Genomic DNA, 22,275 nt, shown 5'->3' with positions numbered 1-22,275 from the left:
TCTTATCCTAGGAGGGGTGGGGAACCCATCCATTTAAGAGTTTAAGGGATGGGATGGGAAATGGTCAGGTTTGCATTTTGAAAATATCTCTCTGACAGTCTACACGAAAAGTGGCTTGTGGGTACCCCAGGGGGCTATGGGTAAGTAAGTTGTTGCAGTGATCAGTAAGTATGTATCAGTAAGTAAGTAAGTAAGTAAGTAAGTAAGTAAGTAAGTAAGTAAGTAAGTTGTTGCAGTGATCAGTAAGTAAGTTGTTGCAGTGATCCACTTGAGGAAGGATGGCTGCTCAGCTGAGTTCTTGGAGGTAGTGATGGAGACCAGCAGATGGATTTGAGATGCATCTGAGAATCGGAGCAGCAGCTTGGTGGTTTGGTTAGCTGAGGAGTAGGAAGTGTTAAAAGTGACAGGCAAATTTGACTTCTCATTGATGTGGGCAGAGCCCCCAACCCCCACCTCCTTGCGATTGAGAGTGTTGGCCCATGCAGGAGACAGGCAGGGCAGGTGTGCCTGGCTCAGGGGGTTGAGTGTAACCCCTTGGCTGGTGATCGACATACTCTTAATGACAGATCCCTATTGGTAAACTTGTTTTTGAGCTTGCATTGTATACATATTTATTTATAAATGACATACATATACTTCTGTACTAAAATAGCATGCTCCTAATAAGGCAAATAATTAAAAATAAAATAGGATGAGAAAAAAAGGTAAGCACACATAAAAATTTTAATCTTTTTCTTCCAAACTCTACTTTGGGGACCACTACTTTTGGCCGTGGGGAGCCCTTAATGAGTTTTAGGGTAGAGGTGGCCAGGTCACATGGTGTTGAGGAAAGAGCACTCTGCAATCCAGGGGCTCTCCCGTGAGCTCTGCCCAGGCCAGGGGCCCAGGGAAGGAGGTGCTCTTGCAGTCTTGTCATGTGTGGCCTGGCGAGTCGGACATGAAATTGTGGCATAATTGCTGTCCCCCCAGAAGTGATGTTGGTAATGTCATGCCAGGTGTGTGAGGGCTTATTGGTGTTTGATGTTTGCTAGTCTGTGTGTGCTCAACCTATGGGAATATGGCAAGGCCCGCTCCCCTGTGGTCCAGCAGGTTCCTGTCTAGAAGGCTGAAGGCCGTACTTAGCCAGGGAGAGCTTGATCTTCTAAAGAGAGCATCACGTGAGGGATATAGTGTCAGTTCTCGCAGCTCTACTACCTGCAGCGCCATCAACAGCCAGTTCTGAGCTCATGTGGGCCACTCTTCCCCTTTTTTCTGGTGGATTGATAATAATACTTCCCTACTGAACTCCAAAGACTGAAAATGATGCAAAGTGAATTGTTTCTATCTTTGCAATCCAAACGTTCCTCTTCGTTTACTTTCCAAATCCCTTCCAGCAAATTGGTATTGCCACTCTCCCTCCGTCCCTAGGTTCTCAGAGGCTAATTCCGTTCCAGCTCGCTCCATTTAGCTCTTTCTTCGAGCTGAACCCAAGCTAGGATCTTGCCTTCCAGAGAATGCTTTAAAAAGCCTTGTTTCCCAATATACTGTGTTTCAGTTTTCCACGAGTGCATCCGTGCTCGGGAGAGGTGTACGAGCTGCCTTTACATGTGAGAGGTGAACAAATCAAAGGTGAGCCCGTTCTGCCTCAGTGAGGCCTTTTGTGTAAAAAGGGCCTTCTGGAGTAAAGCAATCAGGTTGACTGACAACTGCCGAGGCTACCAGTGACAGTCCTGCTCCGTGGGATAACTTGGAGAAAAATCAGGGCCAAAAGCAGACAAAAGGATGTCCAGAAACTGGAGGTGGGGAAGCCTGAGTGAGATCAAACAATCTGAAAATGTGTCTTCCATCCATTTAGGGCTTTACGTGCAGCGAGGTTGGAGTGGCCGGCTGAGGATGTCAACATTTTAAATTTGTCCCTGCTTTGACTTCCCTAGCTTTATCTCCCTTCAGATCAAAGCGGGGAGACTAGGAGTTGTCACTACTGGATTTGGTTTCAGACTATGTTGGTGTATCCTTGCTTTATGACCTTGGGGTTTCCCGTCTTTGCTTGGGGTGACGGGTTCATTTCAAACAAGAAGTGAGATGTGTGTTGCGGTCTTTTATTCAGAGTGAGGAGCTCTTAGAAGCACCCACAGAGGCTTTGAAAGGACTGGGAAGCAGCTTGGAGGGTCAGTTGTGTATTTTCCAAGGATTCCTGAATATCAGGAATCCAGAAGTTTCTATTTGTTAGCCTTGCTGCTCCTCCAAGGAGCCATCCTGAAGGCAGTTTAGTCCTGCACCAGGAGACAAGGCACAGGCCTGAAGAATTCCTGCCCCCTGCTGTATAATAAATCTGATACTAAAATTAGTGCTGGCCTCCTGAGCCATATTTCTTGCTGAGATGATAAAGAAGTGTGTGTGTGGCAGGCTCGTCTTTCAGGATTGGAGGATGTTGCTTTATGTCAGATAAGTGTCCAGGTCTTGAGATCATTTTTTTTATGGCAGCCTCTCCCCCATTTCCCTGCTTCCTCTCCCTCTTCTTCTGTTTTGTTAGGGGTAGGAGTAGGTAGGGGTGAATAGGGGAGAAATATTTTAGCTTGTCTTCTGGTTTTGTGTAAGTCTCTGTCACCGTAGGTAGATGTTCCTTGAGAATCTTTTTGAAGGTTTTGTAATTGAGTCTTTTACCTCTGTGGCAAGATATATTCACTTTCTCTAAAGTGTTTACTTTATGCTTGGGCGGGGGGTGGGTGGGTGGGGGGCAGACTTTTTTTTTTTTTTTTTCAGGGAACTCAGTCTCTAGAAGAGACTTGCCGCCAGGGCAGTTGAATGGCCAGCTTACGACTTTAATAGTTGAGGCGGCATCTGGGCCCCTTGCTGAATGGCAGTCCTCTGGCAGGGCGATTTTGCTTTTAAAACAACCATGTTCACCTTTAACTGCAAACGGCTGTGACGAGAGTTGTATTTAATTTTAAATTGCCCATGTCCAGTAACCCTCTGTACCTCTTTAAATAATAAAATGTTTTTAATCTTCCTGCAGCTGTGTTCTCTGTGTGGGGGCTTGCTGTTTTTGGAAGAGGAGGGGGCTTCTGTGCCTCCTCTCCACTCCCTTTCTTTTCCCTTTCAAACTCACCGGGACTTCTAGAAAATGCCATTTCGCTAAGAGTGGAATCCGGCCTGTAAAGTCTCCGGAGTGAGTGCTGGGAAGTTTATAAGCAGAGGCCGCGCGGGGTCAGTCAGGAATGTCAGCCCCTGGGGCTGAAGTGCTTCCTTTGTGGGCCGAACCCAGAAGTCCCTTTGTATTGCTGACCCATTAAAGAGTCCATAACTTTTTCTCCCCATTCCCCGCCTCCAACTTCAGGGGGGCTTGATTTGTCTGTTATAATCGGAAACAGATTTTGGGCTCCTGATCCATTATAGACGTGTTTGAGATGGATGCCAAACCTGAACCTGAAGCCACTTAAAGAGCATGTGAACATGTGTTTAGATGTAAAGGAAAGAAAGGAAGAGAGAGGATGAGGAAAGAAATAGCCTCTTCCAAATCCCCCAAGCTAGAAACAATCCTGAAATGATAACACACAAGAAAAACAAAACAAAACAAACAAACAAACAAACAAAAAACTCCATTTAGACCGTAAGAAAGCATGGGAGGAGAAAATTTGGCTCCAGAGTCAGCCAAGTTGGTGCTTAGTCTGGGATGAACAGCCCGGTGAAGGTTAAAGGAGGCAGGAGACCACACATGCCTGCGCACTCCGGGAAGCATGGTTCAGGTGGGGCCTCCCGAGTCCAGGGGAATGTGTGTCCCAGGCTTGGAGCAGAGGGTGGCAGGTGGGTGGGGCCACATGGGAAGCACTCATGTTGTGCCCAGCAGGTCCATGTTTCTATCCCGGAGACCCTTGGGTTAGGAAATATTGATTGCTCTGTATTTATAAACAATCTTTAAGGGGATCTAGTACCAACACAAATAGTCAACCTCAGGCTAATCAAGTGGCCTCCTCTCAACAGGGGAGAGAAGCCCATTGCTCTGATTTTCTGGATCAACACGGCTCCAGATTTATTTTCCTTTTTAATTCTCAAAAGGGGCCTGCTGAGTTGAGCATTGCCCAAGTATTGGTTTCTTTTCATCCCTGTGGAATTTTTTTCCCTTCTTTAATGAAAGAGTCAGGTGAATTGGCTGTGCTGGGCCCTCCACCCGGTCGTGGTTGTCCTGGTGACGCCTGGCTGCAGGGTTTCGAAAGTGGCCCCTCATTTCAGCTGTCCTTGAGGCTCAGTCCTGTGTTCCCCCTGCTGCCGCCACCCACCCAGCACCCGCCACCCGGAAACGTTTGTAGTGCAGCTGCTGGTCCAGAACTCGAACTGATGTGTCTCTCACTCCAAACAAAAAATAAACCTGTGTGCTTTATGGATGTGTTTTAGAGGTGCGCCTGTGTGTTTTTTTCTTGACAAGCTCATTCCCTACAGCTGTGCAGTCACAGCCCACTTTGAAATCTGCAGCATGTGTATATTTTTAAGTGAATAAGTACGAAGAGATGGGAAGATGTGGTTTGACTGTAATCCCACGTAAAACACTCTGACCCCAATTTTTAAAAAATTATTTCATTAAAATATTGTAGGAGACTTACTGAGAAGAAGAAAGTTTCTAAGTTGGTGGGATTCTTGTGTCTCTTAGTGTAGGGTTGACTTTTTTTTTTGTCACCATGGAGATGAGAAGCATGGGGCTTCATGGCGTCATCTGCCCCCACTGGGGGAGGGCTTGTTGGCACAGGTCACCTCTAGATCAACGTCAGTCTCATCTGCTGGAGATGGGAGAAGTTCAGGTTGGCCAGGGATTTACCCTGTGCCCTCCTCAACTAGAGTTAAAATGACCTTTTTGTACCTTGGGAAGACAACCTTGGTAACAATTTATGGAGCTTAGCAGTGATCAGTGTTTGGATTTTCTCTTTCTTCAACCCCTCCCCTTTCTGGAAGACTTGTAGGAGGAAAGGGGAGGTTTTTCTGTGTATAGATTGGTGTCGGTTTCTTAGAAGTTTCTTCTTTTCACGTTAAAAAAAATTGTTTGCATCCCTCCTCTTAGATAAGGATCCATCAACATCCTTGTTAGAGCCCAGTGCCGAGGGGACCCTGGGGCACGTACTGTTTTCAAGGTTAGAGAGCAACAAACTTTCAGAGTAGCCAGAGTTGCAGGGGAGGAGGGTTCTTTGGGTTCAAGGTTACCCGTTTTTCCTCTGCTAGGAAGAAAGCCTTTTTGTTTTCTTTTGCCGACTTCTTCCAATAGCTTAGAGCAAATAGATTAGCAACCCAGCAGAAACCAAACCAAGGAACAAATAAAGGGGAAGTTCGCAGAGGGCCCTTGGCTGGGGGCTGGGGGCTGGCTGCTGCCGAGGAGGCCAACTTGCGGTTTTCCATTTTCACGTTGAACCGCGTTGTCTCAGCATTCGCTGGTATTCACAAAATCAGAAAGAAAGGAAGGTGGTGGTGGGAGGGGACACTTTTCAGGAGCGGTCGGGGTGTGGGGAAAGTATGCCCAGCTGCGTGTTATTAGCAGCCTTCAAATAAAGTTTGTGGAAGGTTCTGGCCCCCACAGCCATGCCTGGGAAGCTTCTGTGTTCTTAGTAGGTGTTTTGAATTCTGTGAGATGGAACCGAACATTTAAAAACAGTTACAGGAACATCTCCCCAAGTAGGTCTTCCTGAGAATTTCTGTGTACATGGAACTCTGTTTTCCTAGCAAGCATCATTGTATTTTTAGAAATGTTTTCTTTTCTCCTTGCCCGTCAGTTAGCCAAGCCTCCTACCACTCACTTTCTGTTGTGTAGTTGTGATTTTATGAACAGGTGTTTGGATGATGAGGGGTTATATTAAAAAAATACTAAAGAATACGTCTTATCACGTGAATCAGTATCTTTTTATTCAACGTGGATGGAGTGGGAGTGGAGACCAATCTGTTTTGTATTCCTACAATCTGACGAGGGTAAGAAAAAGTTCATGTTGTTCATATTAGCTAGCCAGCCTCTTTCTCTCTTTCCCTCCCTCCCTTCTTTCTTCTTTATTTTTTCTTTCTTTCCTTTCTTTTGCCTAATACCTAATTCCTTATCTCATTTCTGGGATTTTGAGAGAATAATTTTCACGTGGGGCGACAGAACTAGTGGTTGTAGTTTCGCTTGTTTTTTTTGACATTAAGGAAGCAACTTAACAAATAGTCTTTTTTTTTTCCTCAGACTGAGCACACATTTTAAGTGTTTTAGGGGGAAGCTCTGAAGGTGGTTTGTGGTGATATTTTTTAAAAATGTTTTGAAAGCTTTAGTCTCTCTTGGAAGCTGTGTGTCCCTGCATTTTCCTCGACGGTCGCTAATAAGAACTGCTGGTCGAAATCAGTGTCTCTGAGAGTCATTGATTCACTAATTGCTCATCATGGAGTCCTGGCTTCCCCCTCCTGCTGAGAGCACTTTTGTTTTCTGCTATTCTGCAAGGAATTGGACAGATTTCTGGAGTGTTTAAGAGGTAACCAATAAAAGAGTTTGGCGTGCCCCTGTTGGTAATTGTGCTTCTCGGAGGTGACCATGTCATTGGTATCCGGGCTCCGTAAACAAGGGGCTGCCTTACCAGTGACCTTTCCCGCCTAAAACCGAAGGCCCCAAGGTCGCTTGTCTGATGGAGAATGTATTTCCCGGTTCACTGTGAGCCTCCACTTAATTTGTTCCTTTCCTAAGGCAAAATGACCTTCCGGTAAACCTACACCCCCTTACCCCCCCCCCTTATTATTATTTATTTATTTTTCTGGTGAACAAACGGAATTAGGAAAGGTGTGTTCTTTCAGGAGAGAGCGGGCAGCGTGGGAGGAGACGGCAGTCTGGCTCGTTAAAATGCCGAGGTAGGTTTAAGCTGTTTGCCAAGTGTGGGTCCTGCAGGTCAGCGTGTGATGGCCAGAAACAAAGCAAGGCCTAGAGAGAGGCTGGCCTGGAGGCAACTGGCTCGCACCGCAGAGAGTTTTGAAGCCACATTTCTTCATTGGAAATTTAAAAAGAAAGAAAAAAAGCAACCCCTTTTGCTCCGTATTCATCATCTCTATAGTACCCCACAAATAAGTGGTCTCAAAAGCTTTTTTTTTTTTTTTTTAATTTGCTGAACCTTTCTAATAGGACCCTTTCTGAGGGCCCCATGAGCCCAAGAATGCCTCCTTGCAATGTTAGTGTGGGAAATTAGTGCAGGCCCAAGGAAAGGAAGTGTGAAACTGCTTCCCTCAGTGAACACGCAGCCTGGCGAGGCTGCCCTGTGTGTCTTGGAAGCCCCGCTGGGCCTGAGTTTGGGTGCCATATGATTTGCTGGCCCAGCACCCCTTCCATGGGTCCCTTTCGGCCAGCGTCGAGGAAGGGGTACAGTGGGGGACAGAATAGTGTGTGTTAGGGGCCATCTGCGGACGCAGGACTGCCGCGTCTTACCATCCTAACTTGTTGCTCAGTCCTGGAGTCTTGAATGTTGACTCTCCTGGGCTTGGTTGGCCGCTGCTGCTTTCCTGTGGTTGTTGGTTTGTGTTAGGTGTTTGGTCCTCTGGTTTGCTTTGGGTGTTGGGACTTTAGCTCAGATAAGAGGCCTGTGGTGCTTCTCTGCCTTTCGGCTCCTACGTGGGGCATTGGAAAGCCCTTTCCCTGCCTGGTTGAAACCTTCGCAACTGCACACCTGGCCCACCTGGCAGTCAAATGGATTCCATTGCAGCCCCCGCCTAGAGGGGAGCAGGATGTCTGTTTCGGCCAGTTATGAATGAAATCAGAATTCCTGTGCTGGCAATGCCATTGTGCATAAGGAGTGCAAGGAACGCACTGGGCCATCTTCCCGGAGAGACCCTATGGATGAAACAGGTGTGGTCAGATGATCCCCTGGAGACAGCAGTAGTGGAGAGTGTGGGAGAGCAGGCCGGGGCAGCACCAGGAGGAGCAGGAGGAGCTCCAGGAGGATTCTTGGCCTCCTCCTCCTTTATTCCTCCATCCCTCTGTCTGGGGTGGGATGTTTGGGAGAAGAGAGGTAATGTGGTAGATAGGCTTGTTCTTTGGAGACAGTTCTGGGATTGAATCCTGGCTATGTGACCTGGCCAAGTGACATAACCTCTCTGAGCCTCATGTGTGTCACCTATAAAATGAGGATAATAAAACTTGTGTGGCAGCTCTGAGAACAGATAGAACTTTCTGTAGAGCACGTAGCACAATTCCTGGCATCTATTAGGTGCTTAGTCAGTGTTGATTATGCAGCCAGCCCGGACCCAGCTGTTGTCGCTGGGACAGGGAGGAGGTAGTGCAGTTACCAAACCCTACACCATTGATTTTGCTGCTTTGGACTGAGAGGCCCCAGTGTGCTGTTTAGCCTTCTAGGCCTGAAAGGTTAGTTGTACCCTCCTGACTTTCTCTGCAGAATCTTCCCCCTAACCTCCCTGGTGTTTGCTGAACTGAGAGTTAGCCTCACAGAGTCCCCGCTTCTCCTGGGTCGGCTTCCTTTTCTCTGGCCTCTACCAGAGCAGCGTGCACCGGTGACTGAGGGAGGTTGGCTGTAATCAGCACAGACCCTTGGCTCTCAGCTGAGGGTGGATCCCGGTGTCTAGATGATAGATGGTGCGGTTTGGTTTCTAATTCCTGCTTGATTTAGAGAGGTGCTGGGAGTGGGTGGTGATAGAGGGAACGGAGGCCGTGGGAAGGCTGCGAGTGTGAGCGTTTGATTACCTTCAGTGCTCTAGGCCAGGGGTTCACAACCTTGGCACTGCTGACATTTTGGGCCAGATTATTCTTTGTTGCAGGGGTGGAGTTTGGGGAAGAGGGGGTGCATTGGAGTGCACTGTATCTGTGGTAGGATGTTTAGCAGCATCCCTGGCCTCTACCCACTAGATGCCAGTAGCAATCCCTCCCTGGTTGTGACAGCTAGCAGTTGCCATATGTCTCCTGGGGACACAGTCACCCTGAGATGAGAATCATTGGTCTAGCACTCTAGGTCCCTTCTCTATAAGAAGGGGGAATATTTGTATGTGTTCTGAGGTTCTGTTCTGCATGGATTGGAACGTGGACAATGAAATAGTCATGAAACTCAAGAGCAGGAAAGTGCCTGGAGAGATTACCTGGTCCAGGCCCCAGCCTCCCACAGGTGGCTAGCCACATGCCCTCGGTTTGATTTCCACGGCCCCTGCTGGTCTTCCCTTTTGGTTATGTGAAAGGGCAGGGAGAAGGGACGTTTCCACCCAGGCCAGCGTCTCTATGAAGCTTTTCAGAGTGGGAACTTCTTTTAGCAGAATGACTCTGCACTCCTGGGTTCTTGGCAGTCCTGCGTTTGGGCCTCTAGGAGTTTGGTTGCAAGCTCATGAGTTTGATCTGCTTTCTCATCCCTGGCACACACAAATTTGTCATTCAGAGGAACTGGCTTTTCTGCATGCACTGAATGGACTTTTATTTGAAATGAATTCATTTTAAAAAAAAAGAAAAAAAAGTTTTGCTTGCCAGGACTCTGCCATCCTCTCTTTTCCCTTTTATTTCTCTCTGTCGTCTGTAAGATGAGCCTGGAAGGAGCCGTCTGGTGGGATTGGTTGGCCAGGAATTTTTCTAGGCCCTGATTAAAGGTAAATTATCAGATGAAAGTTGGAGGTTGCTGCTGTGCTTGTAAAAAAGTCAGTTGTGTGCCATAAAATCCATCACAGCTCCCTTGGTGAGAAGGAGGAGGCCGTGAAACACTCAGTGATGCTCGTTCGGCTCCCAGGGATTTGGCTCCCCTCTGCTGCAGGAGTGCTGCCCGGCAGCCCGGTGCGCCCTGCTTTTGTGAGAAGCTCGCTGAATCGGATCGGTGGGAAGCTCAGAGACAGAACTGTGTGTTGCCGGCAAGTTGCCACGAAGTAGTTTTAGATGATGGACTTAGTAGAACCAGATAGCTTTATAGAGTAGAAGTGGAGCCTCTGACGTCTTGGTGACTTTTGCTTCTCTTTTGCTTAGAACCAAAGAAGGTGGTTGTCCAGCTGGAGAGGGTGTGGGTGTCGGGAGTCTGGCCTTGGAGAGGCGGTATAGCCCGTGATTGACAGCATGGATGCAGGGACCAGACTGCCCAGCCAGTTACAGAGATGGGACTGTGGGCTAGTTATTTAATCTCTCTGTGCCTCAGTTTTCTCACCTGTAACTTGGGGATGAGAGTAATAGTACCTACTCTGGGATCATCTTGAGGAATTTGTGCAAGAAAAGGGCTGAGCCTAGAGCCTGGCCAGGGATAAGGAAGTCATTCTTAATTATATTATCATTGGTTATACTACACTTTTTAATTTAGTTTTTCTTTTTAGAGGCAGAGTCTCCCTCTGTCACCCAGGCTGGAGTGCAGTGGTGTGATTATAACTCACTGTACCCTCCAACTCCTGGGCTCAAGCAGTCCTCCCACCTCATCCTCCCAAGTAGTGGCACTGCAGGCACACACCACCATGCCCATCTAATTGGTAAAATTTTTTGTAGAGATGGAGTCTTGCTATGTTGCCCAGGCGGGGGTCTCCAACTCCTAGCCCCAAGTGATCCTCCTGCCTTGGCCGCTCCAAATGTTGGGATTAAAAGTGTGAACTACTGTCCCTGGCCTGGTTATATTATTCTATAATGGATGGTTAGCCTGGCTCCAGAGGCTTTAGGAAAGTGCTTCTTAGACTTTACTATGCAGAAAAATCAGGTGGATCCATTCCTGGGCTTGTTGAAATCGGAGTCTCAGTCGTGGGGCCCAGGACTCAGTGTTTAATATCTCAGGTGGTGATATTGCAGGGAGCCCGCATATAACCTGGTGATTCCTTCAATGGCAGTGTTGGTCAGACTCTTAAAGAATGAAGAGCCCCCGTGTCATCACAAGCAGAAATGTCTTCCACCTTGGATTATCTGGGAAACAGTTCTGCCCACGCTGGGGGGGCCTGATTTGGGCCCCGCATCAGTGTCCTGGGTGTAAACCTCTGCGAGATGCCCCTGGGTGTCAGGTCCTGGCTGCACCCCATCGTTAGGACTGGGGGCAGCAGCAGATGAGGGAAGAATTGTCTCCTCTGGCTCATGGAGTGTTCCCGTTTTTCAGCTCAGCCAGCATCCCATACTCAATTCTGCCGGCGAGAGCTGTGGCCTGTTTTGCAGGTTGTGTCGTTTCAGTGGGTAACTGGTATGTGTGTGCATGCGTACAAAAGAAAACATCAAAATGTTTGGGGAGTGTTTTAGGAAAATAGCAAGGAGCAGATTGCCAAGATTCGCTTATATGTTTCTTTTTCTTTCCTTTTCGCTGTGTACATGTGTGATCAGCATCCCGGAGCGTTCTGAAATACAGCTTTGGCTTTTCTTACCCCAACTGTTCTTCCTTACAGCAGAGAGGATACAATTCACTACCAATAATACCGAGCAATAAATAACCCAGAGAAGATGAATAGCCTTGTGTGGTGGTAAATTAAAGTTGATTTATTGCACATAATATATACAGGTGCTCCTAATGTAATTAAGCAGCGAGGCTTTTAATGTTGCAGAATCTGAAAGAAGACCCGAGAAAATTGGGTCTTAATAAGGCTTATTGAAATAACAGCTAAACATGCTGCTTAGTACCATTAGGGGATGCTGAAAGATGGATCGACTCTGCTGCTTTTTCTTACGTGTGGAGATGACACACCTGACCTGTTGTCAGCAGGTTCCGCACTTGAATTGTTTTCTCTACAGTAGGACTGGATTGTGTTGAGCTGTCAATATATACCCTGGCCTTGTCCTGCTTGTGACCAGAAGTTTAAGTGGCTGGCTATTGAATAGGTTTTTTTTTTTTAGTGAAGGATGGGGGAGCCGGAACTGAAGACCCCACTGTCTATGGCCATACCACCCTCAATGTACCTGATCTTGTGTGAGGACCCCACCCTCATCCTCCCCGGGTCATTCTAACTAACCAGCCCGGGCAGGAGAGGATTTGTTCATGGAGTGAACTCACTGATTGAGCCTTTACCATGGGCAGAGTGCTGTGCTGGAGATGGGGAGTCAGGGATGGAAACAAAAGCTAGACAGTCCCCCTCCTCAGGAGGGCAAGATCTGCGTGAAAATGCAGGATCGTAGAGGAGGGGACGCATTCACCGAGAAGGTCCAGTGGATTGGGGGCTAGGGAGACCCTCAGACAGCTGCCTGGGGGAAGGGGTCTAGAGGATGGAAGGGGAGGCTGGACAGGTGGTTTAGGGGCAAGAGCAGGAAAAGTTTTGCATTCCGCTCAAGAGATAAAGACTGCCTGAAGGCAGTCTGAAATCCTGGCGGCTTAGGAGCCAGGGCAGAATCACATTTATATTTTAGGGAGAAAACTCTTGGCAGTGTTGTAGGTCATGGACTGGGGGAGACCAGGTAGCAAACAGAACAGGGCCTGGACCAGAGCAGGGGCAGAGTGAGTGTGAAAGGAGGAGGGGTGAGAGGCAAACTCTCCCATGTGCCTTAGACCTGGTGGTTCCAGTGGGGTTGCGGTGGTGGTGGAGTACCTGGAGGAAGGGGAGATTTGTGAGCAGCCAGTACTTCCATCAGAACCCCTCGGGGGTGCTTGTTAGAAATGGAGGTTGGTGGGGGGTCCCTCACCTGTGGATCTCCAGTTGCTAGGGTGCCTGGACATCTGTGACTGAGACCAGTCCCCAGAGGATGCTGAGGCCTGGGAACTTTGGTCTCACCTGGAGAGGCGGCTCCAAGGTGCCCTTGGAGTCATTTCACAAAGTGTTAGGAGGGAAAGGAGCCTATCTGGGGCCAGGACAGATAGAAGAGTTCGACAGCCTTTCTGTGAGTTGCTTTAGGGGCCTAAGACTTTGGTTGCTGAAGGAGGTACAAACGTACAGCGGCCCTCCGACAACCTCCCTCTCACAGGTATGCCCCACTTTAAGGAAAGCCGCTAGATGAAAGCCCTGACTCCTGCAGTAAGATATGTCAGGGAGACAGAGCTCCTCCCGGTATCAAAGGTTTCAGAAAAAGACCCCGTGTAAGTAGTAAGCTGACCTTCTGAACCAATCAGTAAGATAGTGGTTTCTTTCTTTCATAGAGGTCATCTGTTGTAAATCTGAGAACTTTTGAAGAATTTACTGCATTGGCTCATTAAGGTTAAAAAAAAAAAAAAAAAAGTCAATCGACTTGGTCAGCATTACCCAGTACCCATGGTTTTCAGAGCCACTCCTGGGTGAACTGAGAATGGTGTTTACTCCAGAGCCTGGGGCCACAGGGGAGGCTGGGGAGAGACTCAGGGCCCCTACTGTTGGAACAGCCTTCACATGACTTGTCCTGCTTCCGGCTTGGAGTATGAAACCACCAAGAGGTATGTGCAGCTTGCATTCCAGCATGGGGGGCGGGGAAGCTCCTGCACCCATGGGGCTGTCAGGTTGAGGCATGCCCTGAACTCCTGGGCACTGCGATCCTGATGTGGAGAACTTCCTACCACCTCCGCATCCTCCTCACACTGCAACAGCACTTGGCTGTACCTTGCCATTACTTGATTATTTACAGAATTAGAAAAGGCTCAAGTATCTGATCATAATTTTTTCCTGGATATATAGCACATCCTCTGAATATATAATCAGTGCTTTTTTAAAAAATTTTTTTATTTTTTATTTTTTTTAATTTTGAGATGGAGTTTCACTCTTTTTGCCCGGGCTGGAGTGCAATGGCACAATCTCGGCTCACCACAATCTCCGCCTCCCGGGTTCAAGCGATTCTTCTGCCTCAGCTTCCCGAGTAGCTGGGATTACAGGCGTGCGCCACCACACCCAGCTAATTTTGTATTTATAGTAGAGATGGGGTTTCTCCATGTTGGTCAGGCTGGTCTCGAACTCCTGACCTCAGGTGATCTGCCCGCCTCAACCTCCCAAAATGCTGGAATTACAGGCATGAGCCACTGTGCCCAGCCTGTATTTTTTTTTTTTTTTTTTTTAAGGAATATGGGATGTTAGATGTTGTAGACAGGCAATACATGTTTACTTTTTCTGAGGCTTCTTCAGGGAAACTGAAAAAAGTTCCTGTGTCACCACCGAGTATGTGTGCGCGTCTCTGTGGTGCTGTCTCTCCAGGGTAGTGTGGGATTTAGAGGAGAGGAGCTGGAGGGGACCCTGCAGATGTCCCTGTGTTCCAGAGACCGACTTGTTTATTTCTGACAGAATGAATCTTGGACACGGGAGGATCTGGCTCTGACCAGCCACAAAATGGATATTTGTTTGACCTTCTTATTCCAGTGAGTGGGAAGAGATCCGGTGCCTCCTTTATCATAAATCTTGCCTTGTTGTTTGCTCCGGTATAGCACTTCATCTGGGTGCTGTTTGAGCATCTGGCTTTCATTTTTAAGTGCTGGCAGGTGCAGGGACAGGCATATCTCAGGGGGCCGTGGCAGATGAACGAGATGTGGCAAAAGCTGGCGTGGCACTGATGGGGGTGAGTTTCATGGGAGAAGAAGGAGTTGAGCTTGTTCTTAGGCAACTCTTTGCCCTCCTGCTAATGTTTCCAAGTATACCATGGAAGGATCAACTCCAAGGGGCTAACTGAAGCTGGGGAAGGTGAAGAAGTGAGTCTTAGTTGTCTAGAACTTGATTGGTAACATCTCAGGGTACTGCCAGCTGCTGGACCGATGTGGTTCTCCTCCTTTCCTGCCTCTCACCCCTTCAAGACGAGTTGTCTTGTCTCTGAGCCATCCTACAACAGCCACAAGTCAGTCGATCCTGTCTTTGTGCTCCCAAAGGACTTGGCGACTTGGCTAACAAGGAGACATTTGTTAGTTCATTTCCTCATCCATTATTCATGCAGCGAGAGGTAATTAGCATTTAGTAATGTGGTTTCTAGGGTAGTTGAGTTGGGTTCATTCATTGAGCAAACATTTGTTGATCCCCTGCTCTGGGTTGGGTGCAGGCCAGGGGGCTAGGGTTACGGAGATGAGGAAAGGGCCTCGTTTGCCTTTGAGTGTGCGTCTGTTTGGGGAGGCAGGTGATCAGCAGGCGAAGGATGCTAAAGGTGTTACAGGACCACCAAGCAGGGAGTCGTTTCTAGGGAGAGCCAGGGAAGGCTTCGTAGAGGAAGTGGCATTTGGCTTGGGCTTTGAAGAGTGAACAGGAAAGAACTGGAATGGGGAGAATGTGCCCACCCTCCAGGGCAAACTGGGTCCTGGCGTTTGGCTTCCGACGATGGATGGTCATGTGTCTTTCTGCGCGGCGCTCCCCACTTCTTTCCCCAAGCCTCTATCACGCAGGAGAATTAATACGCCTCCTGCCCAGCATCTGGTGGCCCTGCTGCCCTGCTTGCTTGGGGAGACGGCTGACAGTTGGCAAGGAGGGGAGCTAGAAGGGTGCTGGTGAGTCATCAGGCTCCCCATGGCTAAAAAGAGAGCATGCTTCAAAGCCCAGAGCATATCAAAGATGGGTTGTGTCACACCCACTGAGCGTTTTACACAAATAAGAACCCAGTTTCTGACTCTGCAGCAAAAAGTTGGTCAGTTTTGGGGGGATTGTTATTATAATTTTTTATACAAGTGGGGTAGGTTGAGAAATATTATTCATGGAAATAGGCTAAGTTGAAATAGGCTCTATCTGTTAAGGAATAGACTTAATACTAATAGGCATTACGGTGGTGGGTGTGCCGTGTATCTCTCTTCTTTAAACTCCGTTTTTCTTTGTTCTAGCCAATGTTTTATTGCTGATATGAATCACTGAGGGGCTTGGAGGGAGAAAGGAAAGGGTTTCTGTATAAACAGCTGTCTTGCTGATTCAATCTACAAAGTGGATTTTATAGCTAAAGTATTTGTTCTTGCTTTAAAATGCCAAAACAGCACCGTCATTTCCTCAGCGAAAAGAAGGGTCTTTGAGAATATGGTGCTTTCTGCTCCCATCACAAATCTTTGCTTGGGGGAGAGGAGGAAGGAATTCCATAGAACTTTTCTTTGAACCGGTCTTTCTAAAAGAATCTCATGCTCAGAGGAGAAGAATTTTCTTTACAAAGTTTGAGTTACCAGTTCATGCAGCCTTCCTTTTTTTTTTTTGCCTTACTACATGTGCTGGTTTAAAAAATAATAATCCTCTCTGGTCATCACAGCTGACTACCTGCTTAATGTTTGCATGTAGGTATTTCATTTTCTTTTTTTATGCAAGATTTTATCGTTGCATGATCTGAGATAGTTGGTTGCCCTGAGATTATTAATAAATTGAGATAGTTAATGGTGTGTGACTCAGAACATACATTTAAAAACAAGTTGAAATAGAAATAGGTCTTTTACAAAATTAATTTTTTGTTAGGCTCCTCTCTTGAGCCTTTTTGTTTGAAGCCGGCTGGCTTTGTAGTGTTCATATATGGCCGATTGCAATTAACATAAATTACTTTTAAATACCAGTTAGTTGCTGTGGAGAGAGGCCAGGGTGGTGGCTGCTTATGGAGGGTTAAGAGGCTTGGTCATTGTCTGGGTTTTTATCTCACTGTAGATCAGATTCTGTTCCCTTGGGAGGCCAGAAGATCATGTCAAATATTGCTTTCTTTGATGATAGGGAGAAGGATTAAGTCTTTGCCCGTAGTACCAGTACTTACCAAGGAAGAATAAATAATCATAAAATGTTTGCATATTTAAAAACAAATGATATTAAAATGCAATATATATCTTGGATTGGATCCTGGAACAGAAAAAAGACATCAGTAAAAAAATTGATGAAATCCAAATAAAACGTGTAGTTTAGTTAATAGTATTGAATATTGAATCAGTGTTAATTTCTTAGTTTGATCAATGCATCATGGTTATGTAAGAGATGAACATTAGGGAAAGCTGAATGAAGGGTATGGGGGACTCTAAGCTATTTTTGCATTTCTTCTGTCATTCAAAAATTATTTTGAAATATTAAGGGTTTTTTGTTGTTGTTGTTTTTTGAGACGGAGTCTCACTTTGTCGCCCAGGCGCAATCTCAGCTCACTGTAAGCTCCACCTCCTGAGTTCACGCCATTCTTCTGCCTCAGCTGGGACTACAGGCACGTGCCACCACGCCTGGATAATTTTTGTATTTTTAGTAGAGATGGCGTTCGTTTCACCATCTTGACCAGACTGGTCTTGAACTCCTGACCTCGTGATCCACCTGCCGTGGCCTCCCAGAGTGCTGGGATTACAGGCATGAGCCACCACACCAGGCCCAGTTTTTTTTTTTTTTTTTTTTTTTTTTAAAGTATATTTGTAATATTGTTTTTGGCTTGGTTGAGATTATACAGGCACACCTTGGAGATATTGCAGGTTCAGTTCCAGACCATTGCAATAAAGTGAATATTGCAATAAAGCTAGTTAGATGATTTTTTGTGTCTTAGTGCATATAAATATTATGTTTACACTATACTGTAGTCAATATTAAGTGTGCAATACATTATGCCTAAAAAACAATGTGCATGCCTCAATTAAAAAATAGATTTGCTAAAACAAAATGCTGACGAAAATCTGAGCCTTTTGCAAGTCATAATCTTTTTGCTGGTGGAGGGTCTTGCCTCGATTTTGATGGCTGCTGACTGATGAGTGTGGTGGTTGCAGAAGGTTGGGGTGGTTGTGGCAATTTCTTTAAAATAAGACAACGATGAAGTTTGCTACATCAATTGACTCTTCCTTTCACAAAATATTACTCTGTAGCATGCGATGCTGTTTGATAGCATTTTACCCACGGTAGAACTTCTTTCAAGATTGAAGTCAGTCCTCTCAAACCCTGCAGCTGCTTTTTCACCTAATTTTAGGTAATATTCTTAATCCTTTGTTATCTTCCCAACAACATGCACATCTTCACCAGGAGTAGATTCTGTCTCAAGAAATGACTTTCTTTGCTCATCCATAAGAAGCAACTCTTCATCATTCAAGTTTTATTATGAGATTGCCGCAATTCAGTCACATCTTAGGCTTTACTTCTAGTTCCCTTGCTCTTTCCACCACATCTGCAGTTATTTCCTGCACTGAAATCTTGAACCCTTCAAAATCATGCATGAGGATTGGAATCAACTTCTTGTAAACTTCTGTTAATGCTGATTTTTTTTTCTTTTTTTTTTTTTTTTCTTTTACTTTTCTCCATAAGTCACAATTTTTTTAATGGCATCTAGAGTGGTGAATCCTTTCCAGAAGGGCTTCCATTTAGTTTGTCCAGATTTATCAGAGGAATCACTCACTATCTGTGACAGGTATAGCCTTAAAAAATGTGTTTCTTAAATTAATTGAAATTACTGCTGATCCATTGTTGCAGAATGGTTGATGGTTAGAAGGCATGAAAACATTAATCTTGTGTATCTACGTCAGAGCTGTTGGGTGACCAGGTATGTTGTCAGCGAGCTGTAATGTTTGAAAGGAATCTTTTTTTCTCAGCAGTAGGTCTAAACAGTGGGCTTAAAATATTCAGTAAACCGTGCTATAAAGAGATGTGCTATCTGCCTGGGGTGGTGGCTTGCACCTGTAATCCCAGCACTTTGGGAGGCCAAGGTGGGAGTTTGAGACCAGCCTGGCCAACATGGTGAAACCACTGGTATGGTGGCACATACCTGTAATCCCAGCTACTCGGGAATCTGAGGCAGGAGAATTGCCTGAGCCTGGGAGGTGGAGGCTGCAGTGAGCTGAGATGCACCACTGCATTCTGGCCTGGGTGACAGAGCAAGACTCTGTCTCAAAAAAAAAAAAAAGAAAAAGAAAAAGAAAAAAGGGATGTGCTATCATCCAGGCTTCATTGTTCAAATTTATAGAGCACAGGCAGAGTAGACTTAGCATAATTCTTAAGGACCCTAGGAATTTCAGAGTGGTAAATGAGGATGGACTTCAACTTAAAGTCATCAGCTGCATTAGCCCCTGACAAGACAGTCAGCGTGTCCTTTAAAGCTTTGAAGCCAGCCACTGGCTTCTCTTCTCTAGCTATCAAAGTCCTAGATGCCATTTTCTTCCAATAAAAGACTTTTGTGTACATGAGAATTGAATGTAGCCACCGTCATCAGTGATCTCGGCTAGATCTTCTGGATAACTTGCTGTGTAGCTTCTACATCAGCACTTGCTGTATTACTTTGCACTTTTATGTCAAACAAATGGCTTCTTTCCTTAAATCTCATGAACCAACTTCTGCTGCTTCCAGTTTTTCTTCTGCACCTCTCAGCCTTCATAGAATTGAAGAGAGCTCGGCTAGGGTCTTGCTCTGGGTTAGGCTTTGGCTTAAGGGAATGTTGTGGTTGGTTTGATCTTCTATCCAGATGACTAAAACTTTCTCCATATCAGCAATAAGGCTGTCTTGGTTTTTTATCGTTCATGTGTTCACTGGAGTAGCACTTTTAATTTCCTTCAAGAACTTTTCCTTTGCATTAACATCTTGGCTGTATGGTGTAAGAGGCCTGGCTTTTAGCCCGTCTCAGCTTTTGAAATGCCTTCCTCACTAAGCTTAAGCCTTCCCAGCTTTTGATTTAAAGTGAGAGACACGTAACTCCTCCTTTCACTTGAACACATAGAGGCCATTGTAGGGTTATTAATTGGGCTAATTTCAATATTGTGTCTACAGGCCTGAGGGGAGGGGAAGAGGTGAGGGGGAAGGGCCGGTCAGTGGAGCAGTCAGAACACACACAACATTTATTGATTAAGTTTGCCATCTTATATGGGTACAGTTTGTGGGACCCCAAAACAGTTACGTCAGAGATCATAGATCACCATTACAGATATAATAATAATGATGAAAAAGTTTGAAATACTTGGAAATGTGACACAGAAACATGAAGTTAGCACACGTGGTTGGAAAAATGATGCTGATAGATTTACTCAACTCTACAATTAGTAAAGAACACAATATTAGCACAGCACAGTAAAGCAAGGCACAATGAAATGAGTGTGCCTGCCTTTGGTTTGTTTATGGGCATTCATAGTGGTGTACCTCTAGGGAGGGCAGATTATTTCATTGATACCTTGGGGACTGGGAAACTAAGGCCTGTGGGGATGCAGGGAGACTCTGGTTCCTGGCTTGTCGCTTCCTTCACTCTGTTCATCCCTGCCCTTCTCCACACAGCACCATGGCCCCACGCACAGCTTTCCCACCCATATACCCTTCTGAAACCGGTATCCAGCTGATCTCTCCTAACTCCATTGGCACTCCTTGTCTGAGATGGGCAGATGACCTTTGGTGACGTGCTGTCATTCTTCTCTAAGGACCAGGCAGTGGGATTTTTTTAATGCTGTCTTGTTCACTCTCATTCAGGTGTCTTAACTTTTACCTTAGCAGCCAGATTGGAAGCTTCCTGAGGGTCAGAATTTTCATCTTGCTTGCTTGCTTTTAAAATCCATTTTAAAAATGTTCCCAATTACATAAATGACGCATGTGTTTAATAAATAAATATTAGAGAATTTATAGCATCAAAAGTAAAGGTTTCCCTAGGACTGCCTCCTTGCTACCACCATTAATGAATTAGAGTATATTTCTCTATATTTTTTCTGTTTATACTACAAACATGATTTACAAATGTGAGATCCTATTAAACATACCATTTTGTACTTTCCACTGGGAATGCCTCATTGTCAAAGGAAATGCTGAGTGCCACCTTTAAGATGATGTATTTGTGGGTGTATTAGTCCGTTTTCACGCTGCTGATAAAGACATACTTGAGACTGGGTGAGTTATAAAGAAAAAGAGGTTTAATGGACTCAGTTCCACGTGGCTGGGGGAGCCTCACAATCATGGTGGAAGGCAAAAGGCACGTCTTACATGGTGGCAGACAAGAGAGAATGCAAGTCAAGCAAAAGGGGTTTCCCCTTATAAAACCATCAGATCTCGTGAGACTTACTCACTACCACAAGAACAGTACGGGGGAAACTGCCCCTGCGATTCAATTATTTTCCACTGGGTCCCTCCCACAACATGTGGGAATTATGAGAGCTACAATTCAAGATGAGATTTGGGTGGGGACACAGCCAAACCATATCAGTGAGGCAGGGGACAGAGCGTATCTCTCACTTGTTGGGTTCTAGGAAGTCTCTGTAAGCTCCTGTTTCTTCTCTGGGAGAGGCGAGGCTGTGAGGCGTTCTCAGTCACGGAGACCTTCCTTATGTAATGAAACATCCTGGAAGCCTTATCGGTGTTGTTACAACCCCAATTAGTGATGTGGTGTGGATACAGAGATTTTTCTAGAATAAATCTTGCTTTGTGGTATGGATGGATTCATTTCCCTTTGATTTTGTGTCTCCTTGATAGAAGTTTGACTTGACTCGAGGGAAAAAGGTGGTAATAAGTACTGAGAGCCCTTAACAAGTAGATTTCTTTAGAGAGGATGCGAGGTCCCAGAAGGACAGTGATGGTGCTGAGAGGAGAGGAGTATAACCTGAGTTTTGCTGAGTTTTCCTTCCTCACATATAAAGTATTGCATACATACAGAAACACGTGAGATCTCTGTGTAAATAGGAGTACTCACATAGTCACCATCTGGCTTAGAAGGAGAATATTACCAATACCTTTGATACCCCTGGGTGTTTCTTCCCAGTTTTACCTGCCTGCCTTCTTACCACGTTTGGGTTTGCCTGCTTTTCACCCTTGTATTAGAATACTTTTTTCCATTCATGTGATGTTTGTGGCATTCATTCATGTTGATGCAGGCAACTGCAGCTCATTTGTTTTCATTGCTGTAGTATGTTCATTGAATGAATGGGCCATCCCTTGTCTTTTCTCCTTTTAAGGGACATTTGAATTGCTGAGTTTAATTTTTGGCTAGCTCACACAGTGCTGCAGCGAGTATTCTTTTTTTTTTTTTTTTCACTGTGAATATTCTTGTATATATCTTCTGGTGTTTATACATGAGTTTACCAGAATATGTATCTAGGAGTGGAATTGTTGAGTCGCAGGGTATCTACAACTTCAGGTTGACTAGAAGGTGCGTTGCGAAGATCCCCTTCTTTCTGCACTTGCACCTTTTGTGATATGTTGTAGTTTCCATTGCTCTGCATCTTCATAGACAGTTGGTATTATCAGACTTAAAACATTTTTGCCAATCTTGTGGAATCTCGTTGTGGTTTTAACTAGCATTTCCCTAATCACTAATGAGGTTGAACTTCATGCTTATTATTGATGGACTGCTGATTGATGCATGATAGTTTTACATACTTTTGGGGTACATATGATATTTTGATATATGTGTACAGTCTGTAATGATCAAATCAGGGTCATCGAGACATCTGTCACCTCAAACATTTTTCTTTGTGTTGAGGACATTTCAATTCTTCTAGCTATTTTGAAATACCTTTATTTATTTGTTTTTGAGATGGGGTCTTGCTTTGTTGCCCGGGCTGGACTCGAATTCGTGGACTCAGTAGGGCCTCCCACTTTAGCCTTCCGAGTAGCTGGGATAACAGGTGTGTGCCACAGGTG

General features: G+C 45.7%; 1 protein-coding gene across 10 annotated transcripts in view; it reads left to right on the top strand.

Moving 5' to 3' along the window:
• Positions 1-22,275, top strand: part of MSI2 (musashi RNA binding protein 2) — a 432,237-nt gene that overhangs the window by 24,295 nt on the left and 385,667 nt on the right. The window contains exon 1 of one of the 10 annotated variants that reach the window (XM_050764748.1): positions 2,720-5,925. The exons of the other annotated variants lie outside the window; for them this stretch is intronic. Coding sequence (XP_050620705.1) covers positions 5,797-5,925 — 129 coding nt within the window. The 5' untranslated portion in view covers positions 2,720-5,796. Of the gene's footprint in view, positions 1-2,719; positions 5,926-22,275 lie in introns of those variants that run through there. 10 annotated transcript variants of the gene reach the window in all.

Source organism: Macaca thibetana, chromosome 16 (assembly GCF_024542745.1).
Source record: "Macaca thibetana thibetana isolate TM-01 chromosome 16, ASM2454274v1, whole genome shotgun sequence".
Classification (NCBI taxonomy): Eukaryota; Metazoa; Chordata; class Mammalia; order Primates; family Cercopithecidae; genus Macaca; species Macaca thibetana.
Note: the sequence above shows the minus strand (reverse complement) of the source record. Positions and strands in the feature narration are given on the sequence as shown.